General features: G+C 39.8%; 1 protein-coding gene across 5 annotated transcripts in view; it reads right to left on the bottom strand.

The window, feature by feature from the left end:
- Nucleotides 1-12,232: 12,232 nt before the first annotated feature.
- LOC117712722 (ATP-binding cassette sub-family G member 3-like) overlaps nucleotides 12,233-22,657 on the bottom strand; it is a 44,871-nt gene continuing 34,446 nt past the window's right edge. For 3 of the 5 annotated variants that reach the window (XM_076937855.1, XM_034508823.2, XM_076937856.1), the window contains exons 14-16: nucleotides 15,682-15,771; nucleotides 14,771-14,853; nucleotides 12,233-13,078 (exon numbers count right to left, since the gene is read on the bottom strand). In XM_076937855.1, coding sequence (XP_076793970.1) covers nucleotides 12,889-13,078; nucleotides 14,771-14,853; nucleotides 15,682-15,771 — 363 coding nt within the window. In that variant the 3' untranslated portion in view covers nucleotides 12,233-12,888. Of the gene's footprint in view, nucleotides 13,079-14,770; nucleotides 14,854-15,681; nucleotides 15,772-19,247; nucleotides 19,482-22,657 lie in introns of those variants that run through there. The other 2 variants (XM_076937858.1, XM_076937857.1) reach the window with 2 other exon arrangements.

The raw sequence follows: 22,657 nt of genomic DNA, 5'->3' as shown, positions 1-22,657 counted from the left end.
AACTCTTTCTCACATATAATTTAAATCTCAAGTAACACTGTCATTTGTTACAGGAATGTGAGAGCTTCAGCTATCTTGGGTACATTACAAGATGTAATACAACATGAGGGGGAAGAAAGCACAGAATCTATATGATTGAATTGACTATCAAACAGTTTTAATAATATTCTTGTAGTTCAGATGTGGAAAGAAAACATAAACATTTAGCATTTTACAGCCAAGGTTGTTAGATCAATGAGAAACAAATAGTTATTACAGTATATTGTAAAGATCCAGAAAGTGATTTTATTTTGTTGAAAACAGAACTTTCTATTCATGTGTCATAGTGCATGCAGGTGAGAGTAGATAGAGGATGTTATAGCTTGTACTGTGTCCATGATTCTCTTTCTGTTGCCTGTGGAGTGAGTACCTTTCATCTACATGGACGCTTGAAGATGGAATGAAGGCACCAAACCTCTACAGACTGGATTGTCAAATTAAATTTTTTTTGTGTGGAAGTTATTCAAAACAAGATGGCATAATAGGCAGGTTACAGAGATTAAAATGTTTTGTCATAGGATCACCATGGGTCCTTTTGTGGTTTTTTTGTTTGTTTGTTTGGGTTTTTTTTTGTTTTTGTTTTTTTTTTTTTTTTTTTTTTTTTAGACAGGGTTTCTCTGTGTAGTCCTGGCTGTCCTGGAACTCACTCTGTAGACCAGGCTGGCCTCGAACTCAGAAATCCACTTGCCTCTGCCTCCCAGGTGCTGGAATGAAAGGTGTGCACCACCACTGCCCAGCCACCATGGGTTCCTTAGGGACCTCCTTGGCTATCACATCAAGAAAATGTTAACTTTTCCCAATACTGAATGGTTCTTTACTATGAACGATGCCCAGTACAGACTCTTTCCTCCATTACTAGGAGTGCTGACTAGGGTCACCCTCAGAGTTCCCTGAACATTGAACATACACTAAGTTCCCATATTAACCCCCCCCCCAATACTCCCTAATTACAGCTCTTTCTCCCTGCACAGTACTCTCTCCCTACATACACCCTCCAAATCATCCCTACTACTTTTTTCCCATTTCATTGACTTCTTTCACCCTGGAGAGTCTATTCTATTTGCCCTTTCCAGGAAGATGCATGTGTCCCCACTATATGCCTTCTCTATTTGCAACCTCTCTGGGTCTGTGGATGATGGCTTGATTAAAGTTTACCTAAGAGCTAATACCTACTTATTACTTATTAGAAAACATATAGCATTTTCATCACTCTAAGTCTGAGTTACTTCATGTAGGGTGATTTTACTCTGCTGGCGATCATCAGCCTGTTGTTGTCCATTCATTTCATGTCATATTTTTAGCAACTAAGTGATACTCTATTGTGCAGGCAAACCACATTTTGTTTACTCATTCTTCAGCTGTGGAACATTTAAGTTTTTCTTACCTTCTGGCTAGTACAAAGAAAGCTGCAATGAACATAGTTGAGGATTTTGAGGATGTGTCATTGTGGTTTGCTTGATGATGTCCCTTTTTCATTTATGCCCAAAACTGATTAGCTAGGTTTTGATGTAGACTGATTTCCAGTTTCCTGATAAATCATGATATTGGTTACTGTATTGGCTATATTAGTTTGCACTCCTACAAGCAGTAGAGAGTGGTATGCTTGTTTCATATCTCACTAATATAAAAAGTCACTTGAGTTATATATCGTAAGCATTCTGACATGTATTATATGGAATCACAAAATAGTTTTCATTTACATTTCCATAATGGCTAAGGATGGTAAACCTTTCTTTAAGTGTTTCTCAGTCATTTGGGATTGTCTGTTTAGAATTCTATGTTAAATCTGTACCCTATTTTTTAACTGTAATTTTTTAATTTTAGAACATCTAGTTTTGTGAGGTCTGTATATATTTTGTATATTATGAGTTCTTCACATGTGAATATGGTAAATTAATTACTTTTTTCATTCATTAGGCTGCCTCTTTGTCCAATTGACTCCACTTTTGCCTTACAGCAACATCACTGTTTCGTGAGGTTCAGTTTATGATTTGTTTATCTTAGTGCCTGAACTATTCACTAATAGTTCAGAAGGTTGTCTTCTGGAACATTGAAGGATCTTCGCCCCTTCCCCTTCTGCCAAGTTCTCTGTGTCTGGTTTTAGTTTAAGGCTTTAATACCCTGGAACATGAGTTTTATGCAGGGTGAAGTATATAGATCTATTAGCATTGTTCTCCTTGTATAGCTACAGTTTAAGAAGCACCCCTTTGCCATGCCAAGTGTTGCCCTGGTAGGGACAGGTTGCTGTGATTTCTGTCCTTGGGACAGACCAGAAGGAAGCCTAGAAGAGAAGAAAAAAGGGAGGGGGAAAGGAGGGAGGAAGGTAGGAAAAGAAAAGAAGAGAGGGAGAGAGCTAAACATTGTACTGTACACCTTGAATTCCAGCAGTCTATTAACATAATGATTCAACATTGGCCAAGGACAAAAAAGTAGGCATCTGGTAGGTATCTGACATTAGGCTATAACAAAGAAGTAATTTCAGGCAGGAATCTAAATCTTAGGCCAAAACAACGAAGTAATTTCAAACAGGAATCTAAGTTTTAGGCTACAACAAGGAAGTAGGCTTCATGCATGAAAATGACTTTAGGCTAGGACAGGGAAGTTGGCTCAGAAATTTTGGTCATCCTGGTAAGCCCTTAGAAACAATGATCATGGAAGTGTTCAGGCAATTTTGTTTATTGCCTTGCTTGTTCTATTTGTGTTTATTGTCCTGCTTGTTCCTTGACTATTTGCATCTATTATATTGCTAGTCCCTCAACCTAGAACTGACCTGAATACTTGCATGAAATTAAAATGGTATGAAAGCATAAAGCATGAGGGGTGAAAGCATAAAGCATGAGGGGGGATTGGATAGGAGATTCTAGGGAGGGAAAATGGGGAAGGGTATGGCATTTGAAGTGTAAATAAATAAAACATCCAATAAAAAAGAACATACCTTCTCAGGACTGCGATGGTATCAGTTGTAGTTCTGAAGTCTATGTCAGTGATGGGATCATTCATGAACAATATGGGATGCTCAGTGACCAGCTCCATTGCTATCTTGGACCTATTGGATCTAGGCTAAAGCACCAATGACCATCATTATCAACAAAACATATTCACTGTCATTTGTTGAAATAGCTTATTCAGCCAATTAAAGGTTATTTTATATCAGTATTCCAAAGAGCCAAAATATGGGCATCTGGGAGAAGAAGGAGACTTTTCTTCTAACAAGAGAGTAGAATGAGGCTCAGGTTAGACTTGATATGAAGCCACATTAATAATAGTTATTATTTGGTCATTATCAAGTCACATATTCTATGAGATGAATTAACACACTGAAAGACCTGCACATCTTTAAAGAAATGAGAAACAAGGGAGAGGAGAAGATGAAATGGCCATGTGAGGAACACTTTTCCCTGCAGGATCATTTTTCCATTCCCAGGCTTAATCATTGTTTAGACTGCTCTGCAGCTTAATTTTCACCTTAACATCATGTAGTCAGTCACTGACTTCCTAACACACAAAGTAGCTGCTTTTGATACCTCCAAAACTGCAGGAAACAACTTGTAAAGGGTCAAGTTATTCACACAGATCTCCGTCTCTCTGTCTATCTATCTATCTATTGATCTATCTATCTCTGTCTCTCTTTTTCCCCAAGTCTTTCAAGATTTTCCCTCACAATTTCTTCATATTTTATTCTTTATCCAGATGCAGAAGCCCAAGAACGTCATTAAGTTAAGTACCTCACTACCTTCAGGAAGACCTGCTGAGAACTCAAAATTTTCTCTCAACATCAGTATGCCCAACATCACATTATTCTTATGGGCAAGTGCAATTTTACTTAGATACTGTTATGACTAAGTCTCTAACAAATATAAGCTACTCCACACATGCAACACACCCAATGTAAAGCTCAACTTTAAGTAAGCTTTCAATTTTACTATTATAGATCAAATAAAATGTTTACAACAGAGAATGTTTATACGCATGTCTATTAGGAGTAATTATTTGGCTAAACATTCATCACCAGTCAGAGCTCTACAGGTTCATGGAGAATTAAAATACAGAACCAAATTATTTGTAATTTTGAATTGATAAACCTAGTAATATTTTATCTTTTGTCCTAGCATCTGTAAAAAATATTGTTCTCTTTTGATGACCTTTTGTTAATGGTTTTATAACCTGTTGAAATGTGCTGAGTCATAGAATACCTGCTTACTAACTAAGAAGCAATTAATAGGTGAATTAACTGGTGACACTTGGAGACTGGTTGAGTTCTCTTACAGTTTTGAATATCAGAAAGGATGTAATAACTGTCCCACTATAGAAGAGTTTTATAAATACTGATATAATTTTAGGAATCCTATAGGATAATCATTAAGAATTGAGAAGTCATTTAATTGTGTATATAGCCTGAGTAGAAGACAGTGCATATTCCTAATTCTGTAGAGATCGGTTAAAAATGGTGAGCTAATACCTAGTGATTGTTATATATTTAGTAATAATAGAAAAAGTATATTATAGCAGGAATATTTCTTAACATTATTATCTCCTGGGCCTTGCCTATCAGTAAAAATATGTTGTGAATTGTTTTTAAATCCAAGGCCGTCATCCCAGGAAGATCACCTACTCATTAATACCTTGTCCTATGATGGTTCCTGACATGTTGTTCATTTAGTCTCCATTCAATTAATATCACTGTGCTCATGAATCTTTGTGTGTAGAACAAGGTGAGGCTGGTTGACTGGGGAAGCATGTGCTGTGCAAATGATAGGACTGAAGTGTAACCACAGAAATAACACAAAGTTGGGGTGCAGTGGTGGGTATTTCTAACTGCCATGCACTGTGGAGAGCATAGACACAGACAGGAGAATCCCCAGAAGTTTTCAGGCTCCTAGCCTACCATACACAGCAGTGAATAATCAGAGACTGTCTCCAACAAGGGAAAGATGAAAATCAATGATCAAGGTTGTCCTCTCAGAGACTTACACCAAGTGTGAATGATAGCATCTAACCATCTGCATATGTTTGCGTACACACACACACACACACAAACACACACTTATATATAGAAATCTACACATGCACAGATATTCACATACATTCACCTTTATACACATACATGTATACACACAAAAAAATAGATAGATACACACATATGTACTGAAAGGAATGGAAATTTCTGAAAACCCCGTAGCAGGTAGAATGGAGCCAGGACACCTATGTTCCAAGAACTTAGCAGACCACAAAAAGGCAGAACCAAGAATGCAGGTCAGCCAATTCACGAGCTTTAGGTTCTAAGAACTGGCTAACCACAAAGTAGATAGTCGAGCAAGATTAAATTCTTGAGAAAAGCATATACAGGGTGTTCCCCACATGCCTGATTAAATGATGGGCTGACACTTTCACTGATATTCCCCCTCACCCCACTTGGTTTGTGGTTTTTCCTTTAAATGCCCCTCACATTCTGCACTTGGGGTTGACACACCTCTATCCCTGTTTGGGTTATGAGTCTCAACCTAAGCTGGCTGATCCCAAAATAAAGCTTCTTGCTGTTTACATCAAGATCAGTGTCTTGTAAGTTATTGGGTGGCTGTGATATCCTGAGACTTGAGTGAGGGTCTCCCCTCTTGGGGGTCTTTCAGTACATGTACACACAGATTTTTTATGAAGAAAACACTTATAAAGAGAACAATACATTTCTGTCTTTAGCTCATGGACATACTTGATTTTCACTAGTCTTTTTTTCACATGTGAGAAGCAACTCAGTATTCATGATAGTAATCTTTGTAACTCAGAAGCTAATAATGGGAATTAGATTTGTGTGCCTTGGCTAAAATACTATCTCTTATCTCCAAAACAACAAGAAGAAGGAAGGGTGATTAAGCACAGCCTATTAACCTGGGTCAGATTGTGCTGTTTCTACAGCATTGGATGTACCATAGACCAGGTAAATTAAAGGTTGAAGGGTAAGTTTCACTACTCATACAGTTTTAACATTCTAGCATGGATTAGGGAAGAACATACAAGTTGCCTCTGCCCGTGGACCTCCCCACCCACTCCACCCCACCCCTAGCTGAGGAGGTATTGATAGTTGATGACCAACAGGGGAGTGAGCATCAGCTTTCTTCAGGGCAGTGATCCTTGATGTGTTGAGTACCCAGGGGAGGGTTTCACACTAAGGAGTGTGTGGACAGTGCTTACTGGAGCTGTCTGTGGGTTATTGAATAAGGAGGAGAGGAATGGGGTTGGGGAGAGTGGAAGTAAGGAGAGAGAAGGAAAAGGAGGGGGGAAGTTGCAGTTGGGAGTGGACTCTGAGGGTAATCTTTGTACTTAAATGCTCTGAGTAAAAATACCATCCCATTTTATAAAATAGTATTTATTATAAAATGTGAATGAGAATCTACTGCATTTTTAGTGAGCTTTTCTATTGATGCCAGTGAGTAGTGAAAGGGAAGAAGAGCAGGAAGGGAACTCTTGACACAGAAGCACTCACTGCTAGAGTTTCTGGAGTTTGTCTTATGTTTCCTGTACAGGCTGAATGATAAAAGCTCTCAAGGTCATTACTTCATTTCTTCACTGTGTGGTACTGGATTCTGGAAGTGATTGACAGCATCAGGACAGCAGAAGGCCACAGAGTTAGGACCTGACACACAGTGATCACTTCTGTTCCTTCTGAGTTCATGCTGAGGCTGTTAGGAGGGTCTGTTTCAGAGTTGCTATCCTGGGGTTTGGTTCTCACACCTGGTCATGCCATTACCCCCCCCCCCAAAAAAAACAGATGAGGATAGCTGAGTAGAGAGACAGAACTCAGTAAAGTCTTTCATGCACATACATGTGCACCTACTCAACACCAGCATGCAGGTAGTCACACTGTAACTGTAATGCTGGCACAGTGCAGATTCTTGGAAATCACTGGCCTATCAGCATGGATAATCACTGAGTACAAGAGAGAGACTGGTCTCATAAATAAATACATTGTCTTAGTTTAGGTTTTACAGCTGTGAAGAGGCACTATGACCAAGAACATTTACAGAGGACAACATTTAATTGGGGCTGGCTTACAAGTCCACAGGTTCAGTCCATTATCAATTACCAGGAGCATGGTAGCATCCATGTAGACTCTCAGGAGGAGATGACATTTCTACATCTTGATCTCAAGTCTGCTAAGAGAAATCTAGCTCTTCTGCACTGATCAGAGACTCAAAGCCCACCCCAACAGTGATGCATTTTTCTCAACAAGGCCACACCTCCTAATAGTGCTACTCCCTCTGTCAAGCATATGAAAACCACAATGACAATCTTCATAAAATTTCTATATACATAAAATTATTTGAATGTGCAGCCAAATGTAGTGGTATCCTGCTTTAACTCCAGCAAAGATACAGTCAGAAGAACATGGATTTCAGGCAAGTTTGTCCTGAGGGAATAAGACACTATCCCAGTAAATTAAGAAAAGATATCCAGGCAGTGGTGGTGCATGCCTTTAATCCCAGCACCTGGGAGGTAGAGGTGGGCAGATTTGTGAGTTTGAGGCCATCCTGGTCTACAGAGTGAGTTCCAGAACAGCCAGAGCTACACAGAGAAACCCTGTCTCAAAAAAACAAAAGAAGAAGAAGAAGAAGGAGGAGGAGGAGGAGGAGGAGGAGGAGGAGGAGGAGGAGGAGGATGAGGAGGAGGAGGAGGAGGAGGAGGAGGAGGAGAAGGAGAAGGAGAAGGAGAAGGAGAAGGAGAAGGAGAAGGAGAAGGAGAAGGAGAAGGAGAAGGAGGAGAAGGAGAAGGAGAAGGAGAAGGAGAAGGAGAAGAAGAAGAAGAAGAAAGAAGAAGAAGAAGAAGACAAGAAAAGATAAACTGAATGAGAAGTAGGTGGGAATAAGGCCAGGATAGAGAATATACTGTAGGTGGCAGGCATGAGCTAGGAGTTCTCTGCATCAATGCCCAAGCCTGAGTCCCTAGGGAGTGGAGAATATGAATTGGGGGTGGGGTGGCGCATGTGGGCAGGAAGCAGCAGGACTGAAGTAAATCTAGAGGGACCTAAATGGAAGATAGGAAGGAGAATGAAGATCTGCTACCTAAGTTCTATCCTACAATGGAGCTGTGGACCCTTGCTGGAGAGAGATTCTGTGGTTAGCAGTGTCACAGGAGTAGGAGTGGTAGAAAAAAAAAAAAAAAGACTGAAAGGGGCAAACAGGAACACTGAGCCTGTACTAATAACCAAGCTGGATATTTTGTTACATTATGCATCAGTGTTTAAGATGTTTAAAAACACTCTTATTACTGATGAGTACTTTCCTTTTGTGGAAAAATGTTGAATGAAGAAGTTATGACAGTAAATTGTAGAAACACAAGGGATCGACCTGTGAATGTACAGATACAGCAGCTAGTAACCAATGACCTGTGATCTCTAGGGCTGCAAAGGATCTTGGGAACCAGCGGATCTGGGAGTGGGCAATTATTCCAAGAGGTAGTTTGTACAGAAACTAATGTACAAGAAAAAAACATCTTTGTCTTAGCATCTTTGCTCAGGAGAGCCTCTTGCCAAATTCTATACCTCTGAGTTAATCCTGGAGGTGAAGTGACTTTTCACATCCAGAGTTTAACCAAAAATGTCAGAAGAGCCATTTATTTATTTGTTGGGGACTGCTCTGCCAAATGTTGGAACCTGCACTGCTCCAAGCTTTGGGGGCTAAATTGTCCCAGCTAGTAATGCTGCTCCAGTCCGCGGGTCAGGGTTCAGCAAAAGAGAGAGTGAGGGCGGACGTGAAGGATAGAGACCAGACAGAGTGTGATTCAATCCTGTTTATTCTCAAGTCTCTCTTCTTCTCTCTTTTCAAGTCCATTGTTCCTAGTCCAAGTCCCAAGTCTCAAGTTCCTAGTCCCTAGTCCCTAGTTCCTAGTCCCTAGTGCCTCCAAGATCCAAGTTTCTAGCCTCCAAGTTTCCAGTCTCAAGTCTCCAGCCCTCTCTTCTGTTTGCCTCTCACATTTTATATGTCTCACTTTTAAGTCATGCCTTTTAGTCACGCCTTTAAGTCTCACACACCCAAGGGAAATCCTGGGTATCTAAAACAAGATGTTATCAGAGTGTGCTCAGCTGTTGTAGGCTGTTGAAAACAAGTCTCTTGTCAGGGTATATGGCTCAAGATGGCTGCAAGGATGATAGCGGCCTTCTGTCGGCTCCCCACATTTATTTATTTATTTTTTATTTTTATTGGATATTTTATTTATTTACATTTCAGATGTCACCTCCTTTCCACATTTCCCCTTCCTAGAACCCCCTATTCCATCCCCACTCCTCCTTTTGGCTTTTATACCATTTTAATTACCTGCATATACTAAGCTCAGTTCTAGGTTGAGGGTCTAGCAATACAATAGATGCAAATAGTCAAGGAACAAGCAAGACAATAAACACAAATAGTCAAAGAAAAAGCAAGGCATTAAACCCTGTTATGTGAACACTCCCATGATCATTGTTTCTAAGGGCTTATCAGGATGGCCAAAGTATCTGAGCCTACTTCCTTGTCCTAGCCCAAAGTCATTTTCATGTCTGAAGCCTACTTCCTTGTTCTAGCCTAAAATTTAGATTCCTGCCTGCAATTATTTTTTTGTTCTAGCCTAAGATTTAGATTCTTACCTGAAATTACTTCTTTGTTCTAGTCTAATGTCAGATTCCTGCCTGAAGTCTACTTCCTTGTCCTTGGCCAATGTCATATCCCTGCCAAGCAGCTGATTTCCTTATCCTTGGCCCATGTCAGATTCTTGTGAAGCAGCCCCAAAGGCTCTCCACCCCTCCCCAATTTTATTTAATTAACAAGACTGAGACTGTTTATTCTATTCAAATTATTGGAAGGAGGTTCAGAATTTAAGCATAAGGAGCCATCTTGAGTGCCATGCCAAATATTATTTGATTCATGAATGTTCTAAAATTTACAGTGGTAGTCATTATAATTAGGAAGAAGTTTAAAGACACTTGTCGTGTATTTGGTATACTTCTAACACCTTTCTGGATGTTTTAATGATACATAGGGAGCTTATGAATTTCAAGAATGCTACTCTGCTGAGCATTGATGCAGTACATACTGCAGATAAAATTACCCATGGCCTGAGGTCAGTATTTCTATTTTGGTAAGCTTCAAGAATGGCATATATAGCTTGATTTTTGTTCTGTGAATACTTTTATTCCTGCCTATCCTGTTAAAGATTTTCTTAAACAACATTAACCTGTTGGCAGCCAAAGTACATGGCTTGAACATGAAAATGCACCCCTAGACAGAGTTATTAAATGAACAGGCTGGCAAGCTAAGGATGGGTAAGATTCTGCACAGAGCCTTACCAACCTAAGACAGAAGTGCATTGCTTTGGACAATGCATATTCCGTGACAGGAAAGGAAGCCATTCTTGTCAGAAGAGCCATTTCATATTACAAGAATCCTGTATTTTTTATTGTACCTATAGCCAAAGCCCCCAGTTAAGACTTCTGACCCAATACATCACCACAGAGAGTATCCATCAGTAGTGGCTAGTTTTATGACAACTTGACACAAGCTAGGGTCATCAGAAAGGAAGGAACATCAATTGAGAAAATGCCTCCATAAAATAGCTGTAAGGCAATTTCTTATCTAGTGATTGATGGGGGAGTTCCCAGCTCATTGTGGTTATGTCATCCCTGAGCTGGTGGACCTGGGTTCTGTTTGAAAGCAGGATGAGAAAGCCATGTGAAGCAAGCCAGCATGTAGCACCCTTCATAGCCTCTCCATCAGATGCTGCCTCCAGGTTCCTTCCTTGCATTAGATCCTGTCCTGAGTTCCTTATATGAAAAATAGAGTAATGCTCAAGTATAATTTTGTAGTGGCATATTTTCCTTGCAAATTGGGAGGAGCTAAGGTGGGAGGAGTACGAAGACAAAGATGAGAAGGAAGAGGAGGAGCTAGTGGGAGAGGACAAGGGTGGGGGAAACAGCAGACCTGTGCGTGTCTCTAGCAGTCAAAGGTAGTTGATATATCTAGGTTGGGTATTGGGTTACACCTCTAATTGTGTGGGCATCTTATTTTTGAGCATTACCAAATAAATAAAGTCTTTGGATAATCTTTAAACATTAGAGTCTCATTTCTACTGAGTACTGCATGGATGGCGGGATGGCTAGACTAAGCCCAGCCTTGTGGAGACAGCATGAAAGATAGGCAGAGCCATCTCCCAAGCTGGCATCTCGTGGGTGCCAGGGCCAGTGTTCTGGCAAGCCTGAATTGGTGGCCTGAGCTGCGGCAGCAGTGAGATCATGCCCTGCTCATGACCTCAGGCCTTGTCTAGCTAGGAACATGGTGGCTCTATAACACAAGACAGATTGGGTGCCGCCTTTATTTTTAAAATTACCAGCCACATAATCTCAACAAACCTTTTCCTCCCCAACTTGCTTTTTGGTCATGGCATTTTGTTGAATCAACAGAAACTCTGAGACACTTTTAATATATCCTACTTACTTAATGAGCTGATTGAAGATATTTTTATAGTCACTCATTATATATGGGTTTTTCTTTTTTTTTTTTAACATAGTGTCTTTTGTATCCCAGATTAGCCTTAAACATAACATCTAGCTGAGAATGGACTTGAAGCTGATCTTCCCACCACCAATAACAGATTCATTGGCTATTACATTTGGAGGATGATAGTTTATACTCTCACTATAAAGACGAAGAAACTGATACCAATGAATGTAAGAGTTTCTAGGACAAATTCTCCTTTTCCATGTGAAAATTTTTTGACTGTCTTTCATGATTATTATGGATGAGATGAACTAGCATGCAATACTTAAGAACATTAATTTGGGGTTTGGACTCTATAATTTGTTTTGTTGTTATTTTGTCATTTTTTAAAAAAAATCATTGCTTATTTACAGTATGACAGATACCAAATACCAAAAAAACAAAACAAACAAAAAAAACTTCATTAAAGGGCAGGAGAGATTGCTCAGAGGTTAAGAGCATCAACTTCTCTTCAGGAGGTCATAAGTTCAAATCCCAGCAACCACATGGTGGTTCACTACCATCCATAATGAGATCTGATGCCCTCATATGAGTGTCTGAAGACAGCTACAATGTACTTTGCGCTACAGTGCACACACCAGAACAAGAAGAAGAAGAGAAGGGGGAGGGGAATCTTCATTAGATACTTTACATAAAGTTTTTGTTTCATATTTATAATTTTTATTTTTAAAAATATACAATTCTTTATATAATGCATTTCAGCCACTCCCCTCTGTCCCACCTCTCTCATCTCCCTTACACTCCCTTCAAATACTCCTCTTTACAGTTCTCTTTCTCACATTCACAACTTTGGGTTTGTCTCGTGACCCACATTTAAACACGGCTGTCTGTGTGATCTTGGGTTTCAGACTTTCCACCTGAGTCCTGTCAGCTCAAATGTGAGTATACATGTGAAATCATGACTGCTTTTCTCCCATGATTTGCCAGTAGACAAAATTCAGCAGAATGGCGGTTGGGCCCATTGAGTTTCCCTCTGTTTCTTGCTTTGCTGATGAGGGATTCAGACTTGTGCTGGTAGCTGTAGAGTCAGGATATAGACCATGATTGCCTTGGCTGTACATGAACACAATATTGCATTTCCATTACTTCTTGTTTTCTGGCTCCTGCACTCTTCTACTCATAGTTCACAATGGTCTAAGCTATAGAGGGGATGCTATAGGTGTCCTGTTTGTGGTTAAGCACTTGCGTGTCCCTTATCCTTATTCTGTGAGCAGCCATGAGTTTCTGTATTCACCACAGTTCACAGTAGTATCCTCTCTGGGTCATTCTGGCTGTAGCATTTGTCCATGAATATAATTATAAACATTCAGAAGATAGTTTGGAATCACATCTATTTAAACAACTGCAGAAAATTTCTCCCCCAGGATCTAAGAACTTCTAATATCTTAACCTGTAACAGACGCACATAGGTAATTGTTAAGAGTATAATCATTATACAAACTAAAGCCAGGTGATTCTCCCAGAAGCCCCATGATGAGACATCAATGCCCTGGGTCATCAAGAATTCATCACCAATACACCTGTAATTCAACACATACAAAGGTAAGTTCAGTATATGTACTGTTGCTTCTCTTGAAAACTCATAATTTTAACATACCATTAAAATTTTCCTTTTATTTAAATAACAATAGTCATGATGTGCTTATAAGTATGTTATGTATTATGCCAATCAACTGAAACTACTTGAGTCAGGCACCTTAGTTAATTTCAAATACTATCCAGAGAAGTGTAGCTGCCATGTCTACTTAAAAGCATAACCATGGTGAGTTTAGAGTCACACTATGATGCAACTCTGTAGATTTCATGATGTCATTCCTTTCTAAATCTATAATGCTGCTCTCTTCAAAGGGCAAATGCATGGATCAAGTATTGCTACTCCCGAAGCAGAAAACCCCAGCTTTCTAGGGACACAGATATTCCAAGAGATAAAAGTTTTGTCAGCATTTGCTAACAAAACAGTCATGTACAAGAACAGAAGCATAGAATTCTAGACCTGGGATCAGAGGAGGTCAAGAGTTTCATCCAGGAGTCAGTGAATTGTTTTCTTCTCCTGTACTAAGACTGAAGTGACAACCACAGCTGCTTAGCTACAGGACACCCCCAGCAGCAGAGGTCACATACTGAGCCTGTGGGAGCAGTGAAAGCACAGCAGCATGAGTGGGCCTGACACAGGTTAGGACAGGAGCTGCTGCTAAGAATTCTGCCTCAGCTACAATTACTGCCTGTGTCTCTCCATCCCTGTGACTCTCAGTTCCCTGTATCTGTTAGGATGTAACAGATCACAAATCTTCTGAAAGAGCAGATTTCTTCCTCTTGAGAAAACAAACCTATGAGGAGGAAGTCTGTGAATAGCCTCCTCTGCTTTCCCTTTCCCATCCATGTCCTTCTGATCAGAAACTGCTAAGAAGGTTGTATTGGGAAGAGGCCAGGCTGCACCATAGGAGAGAAGATGGAACAATACGATCTCTCTGCAAACAGGTATTATTATCAGCAATTCAAAACACAAATTTGAATTGCTATTATTTATTATTTTGAATATCTATGAAAGATATGAAAATATTCTTCTCTCATTTTTTATATCAAAATCAAATCATGAGAACAATCATAAAATTAAGGTATTCTAACTTTAAAACAAAACAGTTTAATTGTATCAAAATTCTGTGTTGGAATTTTAATAGTATTAGATAAAAAGGAGATTTTTCTCAATATGCTGAAATATTTGTTTCTCCCATTGCAGGGCATATTCTCTGATAGAACATTTTACACACACACACACACACAGAGAGAGCCTTTGATTCTTGAAGTCTTCCAGAGTGTGAGATAGAGAGAAGACCCTGAATGCCATCAGACAAAGCTTGCCCTTGCTGCCCATTACCAGGGTCAGGTCATAGGTGCCATAACCTATACATTTAGAAACTATTTGACTTTGCTAACCTATCAGAGCAGCTCATGTCAAACTCATATGTTCTGAAACAAGCAACTCAAATCTACAATCAAAACACCAAAACTCTTTTCCATGATGCCCTAAAGAAACCTTTCTGCACATTATCTACAACATGTAGAAGTAGGGTTGAAACCCATTCCTATGACCTCTGGTGCACATGGATTCACTCTGGGAAATAGGCAAGGATAGAGTGTTAACCCTGGAAGGGCAGGTCCCACCAAGTCTACTAACATTCTATGTCCCATTATGATACTGAACTCAAGCTTACATTACATAATTAGGGCATCTACTGATTTCTGTGTTGTGTTCTGGACAGAAGTTTTGTCCCAGGAATTCATTGTGCAGCAAAGCCTGTAACACAAGCAGGAACAGGGAAAAGACAGTAGCCTTGTATTTCCATAAGTTTCCAAACAATAAACAATAAACATAGCTATATCTTCAAGTTCAGTCTTCACCCCTATTTGCAAAATGTTATGTTAAAAAAAAAAAAAAAAAAAGCCCTACCAAGTTCACAGTCAGCTCAGCACAGCCTCAGAACCTGGAGGCTTATGATTGAAATAACAATGTTGAAACAATTGAAATAACAGTGTGAAATCTCTAACTAAATTACCCCACTAATTCTCCTTCTTTGCACTCTTATTTTACAATCCTATAAAAACTATAATTAAAACAATACTATTGAGTTATAGTAACAGTATTTTCTTGCTTGTTTTCATCAAAACCAGCTGTAATTATAAAAGGAAAATTATATTAAGATACACTCCACCTCGGAAAAGCTTGTGAAGCGAGTATGTCTGTGGGTATTGCATAGTTTCTGTTTCTTTTAATTTCCTGCTATGAACTACACATTGTAGTCTCTGATCCTGTCATCAATTCTTCATTGGGCAGAAACACTGTGGTTCATTCGTTTTTCTTCATATCAACTACCTTTCTTCTTTGCTCTGAGCCTTCTCTCCCCCTTCAATTCTCTCAAATAACACACAACAGGGGTAAGGCACAGGCAACTTACTGACCACAGGCTAAGCAAAACTAACAGGAAATTGTTCATCTTTTGCTCCTGGAAGGACATTCCTGGGCAGGAGCTGCTTAGAGATTATAGCTGGTGAAGGGTCTGGGTGGGATTCATTTCAGTTACTACAACTGGAGTACTCAAGTACAGTGACAGAGAGGAGAGCTTACCTTAAATCCATAATGAGGAATGTTAATGTACTGAATCCATGAGAGCGTAGGCAGGAAGCTTCCAGAATACAGTGATAGACCTGAAAAAAACTACAAAGAGCAAAACCACAAGTTAGTACCAGTCCTGTGACTAAGAATTCTAGACAAGTTCATCCCTCTTCAAGACCCCTACATCCTTCTGACCATTTCTGCTTTGACCCTCAGACCAGGTCTTTCAAAACATTCTTTCAGTTAACTCTAAACCAAAGTCTTCACTCTTGGCAAAGCCAAGGTTCATTATGGTTTTTAAAAGAAAGACCTGTCACCCTACTCTGGAGAAGCCAAACTGCATAGATGTTTATGTTGCCTTTAAGACGGCTTTCAATCTATACACATCCTTTAAGCTTTGAATACATCTAGGCTACATACTTACAATCATTCCAGATTCCTTATTATATGTAATTTATATAGCTACAGAGTTTATATTGTATAATTCAGGGAATAGTGATATTTAAAACAGAAATGTTATTGGTTTCATACATTGTTGATATATGATTGGTTGAATCTCTTGACAATATGACAGGCCAAGTGTAGTTACTATTCTAATAAAACTAGTGCCATTTAGGAAGCAGACCGAAAGAATGCTTTTCTATCTCATTTATGTCAACCCGACACAAACTAAATTCAATGGAATGGAGGGAACATCAATTAAGAAAATGCCTCTATAAAATCATCTGTAGTCAAGTCAGTGGGACATTATTTATTAGTGATTTATATAGGGCATGGCCCAGCCCATTGTAGGTGATACCATCCCTAGGCTGTGGTCCTGGTTTCTATAAGAAAACAGGCTAAACAAGCCATAGGAAGCAATCCCAGAGGCAGCACCCCTCCATTGCCTCTATATAAGCGCCTGCCTCCATGACCCTGTCAAGCATGTGTTTCTGCCCTGACCTCCTTTGCTGATGAACAAGTTGAAGTATGAGCTCAATAAAGCCTTTCTTCCCTAAGATATTTGGGGCATAATGTTTTCTCACAGTTGTAGAAATCCTCACTAGGATAAACACTGAATGTCATATACCTACTTCTACTTCCAAGGACCAATAAGACTTGTTGAAAGTGTTGACTCTCTAACCATGACGAGGAGTAATTTGGGATTCAATTAAAATACAGCCTTAAGAAAATTTCTGAAGATTCAGCTTCAGAACCAGTGTATAATGTCACATATAGAAAATTTATACAATGACCATTTGTCTTAGTTACTTTCCTGTTGCTGTGATAAAACACTATGACAACACATCCAAAAGTCAGAGGCTTTTCTAAATACAAATTATAAACATAATGGGAAAGAAATGAGGGAAAAATTTCATTCACAATAACTTCAAAAATGGGGAAGTGAGTAAATATCCTGGAATAAATCCAACCAAGTGAAATATTTCTACAATATAAACTTTAAGAAACTGAAAATAAAGAAATTGAAGAAGATACTAAAGGACAGAAAGACCTCCTATGCTTATATTCCATAGGGTAAATATTATGAAATATATATCCTACCAAAAGCAATCATCAGATTCAGTGCAGTCCCCATCAAAATTCCAATATAAATCAGAGAAATTGAAAAAAAAAAAAACCTCAAATTTCACATGGAAACACAAAAGACCCAGAATAGCCAGAACAATCTTGAATAACATCAGCAAGACTGCTGAAGATACTCACTGGAGGGATCACCACCCACTGGAGGGTCACTACCCACTAGAGGAATTAGGACCCATTGGAGGGATCACCACTCACTGGAAGGATCACAACCATTTGGTGAGAGAATCCATCCCCTTATATGATGAATAATTCATCTTCCCCACTGATAGGAGTATTTCTGGAGGATTGTGTGGACATCTGGGAACAAGAACAGCTGACAATGGCAAACTTTATCACCCCATGTGTCCTTCTCTTATAAACAGGCTACCTTCCTGTTCACTCTGTAGGATCACTGTCCCATTCAAATCAAAGGATACATCAACCCAGTGATTTCCTGCCTCACAAGCTTAGCAAGCATGCCTTGAGTGCACCATGCACCCACATATTTGCTTCTCTACACCTAGTTTTATAGGCATATCTAGCAAAAGTAAAAACCTAGTGAACTCTAGCAACACTGTCCTTTAGGGAAGGAGGTATTGTTAGGATGCTCTTGAGAATTAACTTTAAAAGTTGCCTGCATGAGTCAAACGGGAAAACTTGGGACACATGAATTTGTCCCAAGAAAGCTTTCTGTTTTTTAAATTAAGTCTAAGACTAGATACTCACAACTGAACTCTTAGTAGAAAAGCTGATTTAGTTATGCAATCAAACTTTTATTATCATTTTTAAAAAATCATAAACAAAAATTGTAAATTATTAAGGTTTTTACTGTGGTGAGACCATCTGTTTCCCTGAGCACTGTAATGGGTGATGTGTCTTCGTTCGGAACCTTGTGAACAGTGGTTTCAGTTCACTTCTCAGGAATGGGGCCCTACCAGGTCAGCTTCCGTTTGTTTTCTGTTTTGTTTTGTTTATCAGTGTTTAGTCCCCAAGCAGGAAATGATGGGTTGGTAATTTTTAGCAGAGGAGTCTGAGTGAAACTGTAACATAAAAGAGAACTTAGGGAGGAGAGATTCAGGAAATCATTTATGAGAGACCACTTTAAGTTTCCCTTGGGGGAAGGCCTGTAGATCTGCTGAGATGCAGGAGACCATTTAACATTCATGTGGAGAGAGGACCCCTCTCCCTGAGAGCTATTTTAACCTTAATTAAATCTATTTAGTCCTGAGTGACTCTAAGATCCTTCATGCTACCAGCAGCGGAGGTGGAGGGGAGGAGGACTGTGTCACTGGAAGAGGTGGCATATCCTATCAGAATATAGTTATGTTTGTCTGTTGATTTGTTTCCTTGTATCTGTGGCAATCCATCTGGATACCTCCACAGGGTTTCAGTTCAGATCTCACATCTGAGTTTGTAATTCTCTCGACACCCTTTTTCTGTTTTGGAAAATTATACATCATTAACACACATGGATGGCAGATACCTGTGTAGACTCCTACCTCACGTTGGTTTCTATTGTTGTAAAAAAAAAAAAAGTCATTATGAACAAAAGTCCATGGAAAAGGGGGAGTTTAGTTAACTAACCATCCTGACAATATTCTATCATTAAGAGCAGCCAAGATAGAGACTCAAGGGAGGAAGGAATCTGAAGGGAGGAGCTGAAGCAGAGACCATGAAGGATGCTGATCACTGGCACCCACCCATGGCTTCCTCAGCCTACTTTCTTATACAACCCAGGATGACCTTCTAAGAATGGTACTTTCTACAGTCGGCTGGGCCTCCCACATCAATTAATCAAGAAACTACTTTCAAAGGTTTGTCTATAAGTGAATCTATTGGATACTGAGGCTGGTTCATTCTCTCTCTCTCTCTCTCTCTCTCTCTCTCTCTCTCTCTCTCTCTCTCTCTCTCTCTCTCTCTCTCTCTTTCTCTGGTTTCTCTGTATAGCCCTGTTTGTCCTGGATGTTACTCTGTAAACCAGGCTGGCCTGGGCAAGCCCCACCACCTTTTGACAATGTTCCCTCTTCAAAATGACCAGACCTTCTTTCAAGTTGACAATGAAAAAAAACCCAAAAAAAACCCCAACCATCGAAAGCATAACCTCTGTATGGCATTACTCATAGCCTGGAGTCTCCAGTGGATTTCTTATAAGATGTGGAATGGTTAGAGTTTAGTTCCTCAAAACTCCATAGCCTCTCTGAAGTAGACCATTTACCAGAGGTGTCTCATTGTCCTGCATCTTGTCTGACCTAGGAAGACAAAATACTACATGTTCTCTCTGAACATCATGTCCTCTTTGCTGTAGCTTTCAAGCTTTGTTGGAAATAGGATAGCTTTCCCGGTCTTGTCACTTTAACACTGTGCAACATACAGATAAAGCTCAGACATTTTAAAATGAATTTGGCTTTGTTTTATCAAGTAGTTTAGTCAAACAAAGGTAGCAAAACCACAGGTAATTACATTGATTACATGAATTTTTGTTTTGTATCTGTGATAATTGAAATTGTTTGCATAAAGCTTTAGAAGCCAGTGTTTACAACTGTTCCCACGAGTTGACTGTACTGACCATTCACTTACAAACTGTAATATCCTGTCTATCATCTCTAAGGTTTACTGCTTATATATCGTAAATAACTTACTTGGCCACTTTCATCCTACATAAACTTTCTAGTTTTTCTTTCTGTTCAGGAAATGTTTAGTTTTATTTTCATACACAAATTGTTCTTTAAAGAAATCTATCTTTACCACTTCCTCCTCCCCCTCTTTCTTCTTTTTATTTATTTGTTTTTTTGAAACTTTGTCTCTACATTTAGCCACTGCTGCCCTGAAACTCATTCTGTAGGCCAGGCTGGCCTCAGACTCACAAAGATTTTCCTGCCTCTGCTTCCCAAGAGCTGGGATTAAAGGTGTGCTCCAACATTCTGAGCATCACTTTTACATTACTACATTTTAAACTAACTTTTAAAGAATTCCATGGGACATGGGTGTTTGACTGTTTACAGTCTACATTTAAAAAGCAACTATTTCTTTATCATCAGGATACAGAAGAAGAGTAAAATGAAATCTTTTAAACCAATAACAAGAATACAGTAGTTTAAAGTTGGTCTTTGATGTTGCTGTTGAAATCTACCAGTGAGTTTCACTCTCTCAGTAAGAAGCCTGTCAGCTTCAGTACAGGGTGCCCTTGTTTGCTCACATCTGAAACATGTTAGGGGTGAAGTGGAAATGTAAGGGTTCTTTGGAAAGTCAGTTGCATTGGAAAGTGTTTTGCTGGGGCAAACACACGAGGGAGTGTTTTCCTGAAGTGAACACAGGTGGAGAACTAAGGCAGACTCCTGAAGGAACAATTTGCTAAAGGGAGGTTACAGGAGAGAGGATGTTCTGCTAAAGCAAGCACGTGAAGGACACATGATGGAGGAGTCTTTGCTAACAACAGGCACGCATTGGTCTGCCTTATGTTGAGTAGTTGAGCTGCATTTGTCAGGATTCCATAGAGAGAAATGCACCAAAAAAACTTCTGGTGGTGTGCTCCCAACAGGAGCGCCCAAGTATGTTACAGGCTTTTAGCTCTGAGAACCAAAACGCTAAGGCTTCCTTTATAGACACTTGTTGATGGGCAGGCCACCAGGCTATGCAGAGTACTGTGAGTCCAAGACCTGATGTAATTAATGGACAGACTGTTTCATCACTTTGTCTCCTGTGTGTGGTGACTTAACATTTTGATTGGGTGCTATAAACTATGGGCAGTGAGCTAAAAGAGCTGAAACCTGGGGGAAGGGGTTCCAGGACACATGTGGTGACATTACATGTATGCTCAAGGACAGTGACCATTTCACCTGCCCCTTTTCTTCTTTTCTATCCCTTAGTTGAATAGGAGGCAAAGGGGGACACTGGACAGACTAATACAATGGCAGTAACCAAGCACTCATTTTTCTATTGTATTATGATCTGCTCTACAAGATACAAAACATGTGTGATGCTGGGGCTAGTGAGGTCATAAATATCAGGGGGAAATCTGCTATTATTCTTCTAAATGGATATGGTATTAAACTGACTTGTAATGAGTTAATGTTACACCCATAGATTAGTACATCTCAGACATTAATTCAGAGAAGCTTGTTTTTGCAGGTGATGGTGATAGACAGAGACCCACAACATCAGTAGATGATGACTGTCAGGGACCCACAACATCAATAGATGATGACTGACACAGAGACCCACAACATCAATACATGTCGATTGACATAGAGACCCACAACATCATTAGATGGTTATTTACACAGAGACCCACAACATCAATACATGTCGATTGACATAGAGACCCACAACATCATTAGATGGTTATTTACACAGAGACCCACAACATCACTAGATGGTGACTGTCAGGGACCCACAACATCAATAGATGGTGACTGACACAGAGATCCACAACATCAGTACATGGTTATTTACACAGAGACCCACAACATCAATACATGATGATTGGCACAGAGACCCACAACATCAGTAGATGGTGACTGACACAGAGACCCACATCAGTAGACAGTGATTGACAGAGACCCACAACATAAGTTGTTGGTGATTGACAGAGACCCACAACTACAGAGAAAAGAGACTACAAAGGATCCAGTCCTGATAGGGAAGTCTGAATTACATCTATCCCCTCAAGGCTCAAGGATCATGATGAAACACAGTTTAGAAAGACTGTAAGAGACAAAATCAGTGGGTAACTATACTGGAGCTGTGTCAACTAGTCACGATTGTGCAGTAACACACATGAATGCTAAACAGTTGTGACAACATGTGAAACACTTGAAAAAGATCAAGCTAGACACATCCCAGCATGGAGGGGAGAGGTTGACATGAAGTCCCACACTTAGCTGAGGACCTACTGGCAGCTTCTGGGAATGCAGCGCCAGTTTTAAAGATGTAGACTCTGGAAGCCAACCTTTGTTCCAGGATATAACCCTATACACAGGTACATGCAAACAGTCTAAGGTGACCCAGTGGTTTTATAAAAAGCAAAACAAAACATGAGTCAGGATGGGAGGAGTAGTGAGTGTGACAGGACATGGCGCAGCTACTTTTCAGATGCTCATCCAGTGCCATGGCCAAGGCAAATTGTAGAAGACAGAGTTTGTTCAGCCTTCAGGTTCCAGAGCGATAAGAATCCATCTTGGCAGAGGGGGAATGGCAGCAGGCAGACAGCATGGACATGGGATCACTAAGCAGAGTGCTCACATGTTCACATGAATACACAAATCAGGGAGGGAACCACAAGCAGGGAAGACCACAACCACTCAGAACCTGCCCCCAGAGACATACTTTCCCCATCATGTCTCTACCTCACACAGCAATTGTGAACTCAGTGTCCCCTAAGGCTCAGGACATTGTTCATTCAATTTGGGAGGGAGAAAATAGGAGT

This window comes from Arvicanthis niloticus, chromosome 7, assembly GCF_011762505.2.
Source record: "Arvicanthis niloticus isolate mArvNil1 chromosome 7, mArvNil1.pat.X, whole genome shotgun sequence".
Taxonomy (NCBI): domain Eukaryota; kingdom Metazoa; phylum Chordata; class Mammalia; order Rodentia; family Muridae; genus Arvicanthis; species Arvicanthis niloticus.
Note: the sequence above shows the minus strand (reverse complement) of the source record. Positions and strands in the feature narration are given on the sequence as shown.